This window comes from Corvus kubaryi, unplaced genomic scaffold, assembly GCF_017639235.1.
Source record: "Corvus kubaryi isolate FWS band 111438036 unplaced genomic scaffold, C.kubaryi_AGA036_p1.0 split3-37304, whole genome shotgun sequence".
Classification (NCBI taxonomy): Eukaryota; Metazoa; Chordata; class Aves; order Passeriformes; family Corvidae; genus Corvus; species Corvus kubaryi.
The window spans coordinates 2,255,454-2,257,054 of NW_024582087.1; the positions used below are offsets into that span (position 1 = coordinate 2,255,454).

At 52.4% G+C, this 1,601-nt stretch overlaps 1 protein-coding gene across 5 annotated transcripts in view; it reads right to left on the reverse strand.

The window, feature by feature from the left end:
* CSMD2 (CUB and Sushi multiple domains 2) overlaps positions 1-1,601 on the reverse strand; it is a 338,283-nt gene that overhangs the window by 51,199 nt on the left and 285,483 nt on the right. For all 5 annotated transcript variants that reach the window (XM_042015480.1, XM_042015478.1, XM_042015482.1 and 2 more), the window contains one exon: positions 1,276-1,389. In XM_042015480.1, coding sequence (XP_041871414.1) covers positions 1,276-1,389 — 114 coding nt within the window. The remainder of the gene's footprint in view (positions 1-1,275; positions 1,390-1,601) is intronic.

Here is a 1,601-nt window from a genome sequence, read left to right on the forward strand (position 1 = left end):
AAAGGGAAAGGGAAAGGGAAAGGGAAAGGGAAAGGGAAAGGGAAAGGAAAAGGGAAAGGGAAAGGGAAAGGGAAAGGGAAAGGGAAGGGAAAGGAAAAGGGAAGGAAAAGGGAAGGAAAAGGGAAGGAAAAGGGAAGGAAAAGGAAAAGGAAAAGGAAAAGGAAAAGAAAAGGAAAGGAAAATCTTTATTTACCCATAGTTGCCACCAAAGCTCGGTGCAAATGCAGGATTTTATGGACAGAAAATAGCCGGAAGTGCCCAGAAAGAACAGGGAATTCTTTCCAAATCCTGCATCCCATCAGGAATGTTGTGGCCTCCAGGAACTGGTGGCCAGCTGTGATCTGGGCAGTGCCCTCAGCCCCGGGCTAACAACCACCAGGAAATCATGGAATGACCTTGCTCCCCCTCCTCCAGCTCCTGCTCTGGCAGAGGGAATAAAGCTCCAGGAAAATATCCCATTATTTGGGAAAAATGGTCAGAGGGCAGCGGAATAACCAGGGCTGGAGCGGGCAAAGGGCCCAGCAGGGATCCAGAGGAGAAATCAGGGATGTGGGAGCAGGGAAGCATCTCTGGGATCGCTCCTGAGCAGCCCCAAGGTGCCCCAGGCAGCGAGTTTGGGGCTTTCAATTCCAGACATTCCCTGGAATCAACAGAGGAGCTGTTCCTGTGGGATTGCCCAGCCAGAGGAGCTTCCCTGCTCCTCCTCTGACAGCCCAGCATTCCCTGTTCCCACGGGAAGGACACCTGGATGCCTCTGGAGCACACAGCACTGCTCAATCCCAAATCCCAAAAACCCTTGGGGTGCAATCCCAGGGTTTTGGTGTGGAGACCCTGCAAAATTCCTGGAGCCTGGAGTGGGGAAACTGGAACTGGTGGGCACTGGAAGAGGCTCCCCAGGGAATTGTCACAATCCCAAGGCTGCATTCCAGAGCTCCAGGAACGTTGGGACAACACTCTCAGGGATGCAGGGGGTGGAATTTTTGGCATGTCAGTGCAGGAACAGGGATTAAACAGGATGATCCTTCCAGCTCAGGATATTCCATGATTTTATGAACATTCCCTCCATCATTTTCCAGAGCTGCTGCCATGAATTCCCCTGGGATTTGCTGAGATCCCAGCCCTGGCACACAGCGGGGTCTCCCTCCCTCACCCCAAGCCCCGCACTCCTGGCATGCTGGAGATGGGAAAATTAACCCCAAGGATGAAAAATGTGTAGGAAAACCTCTCCCAGATCCCTCCCTGAGCAGGGAAATCTGGGAATTATGGAGGCTTTACCTTCACAGGTGGGTGGGGGCCCCTCGAACTGCAGGTGGGTGCCCAGTTTGCAGGTGAGGATCTCGTTCCCGATCAGGGTGAAGCCGGGAAGGCAGCGGTACCTCACGATGTCACCTGGGCAGGGATGGAAAACGGGAATGAGAGGGGGAAATGCAGGGATACAAGGGGAAATAGAGGGATAAAAAGGGGAAATAGAGGGATAAAATGGGGAAATAGAGGGATAGAAGGGGGAATGGAGGGATAGAAGGGGAAGTGCAGGGATACAAGGGGAAATAGAGAGATAAAAAAGGGAAATAGAATGATAAAAGGGGGAAATGCAGGGATAG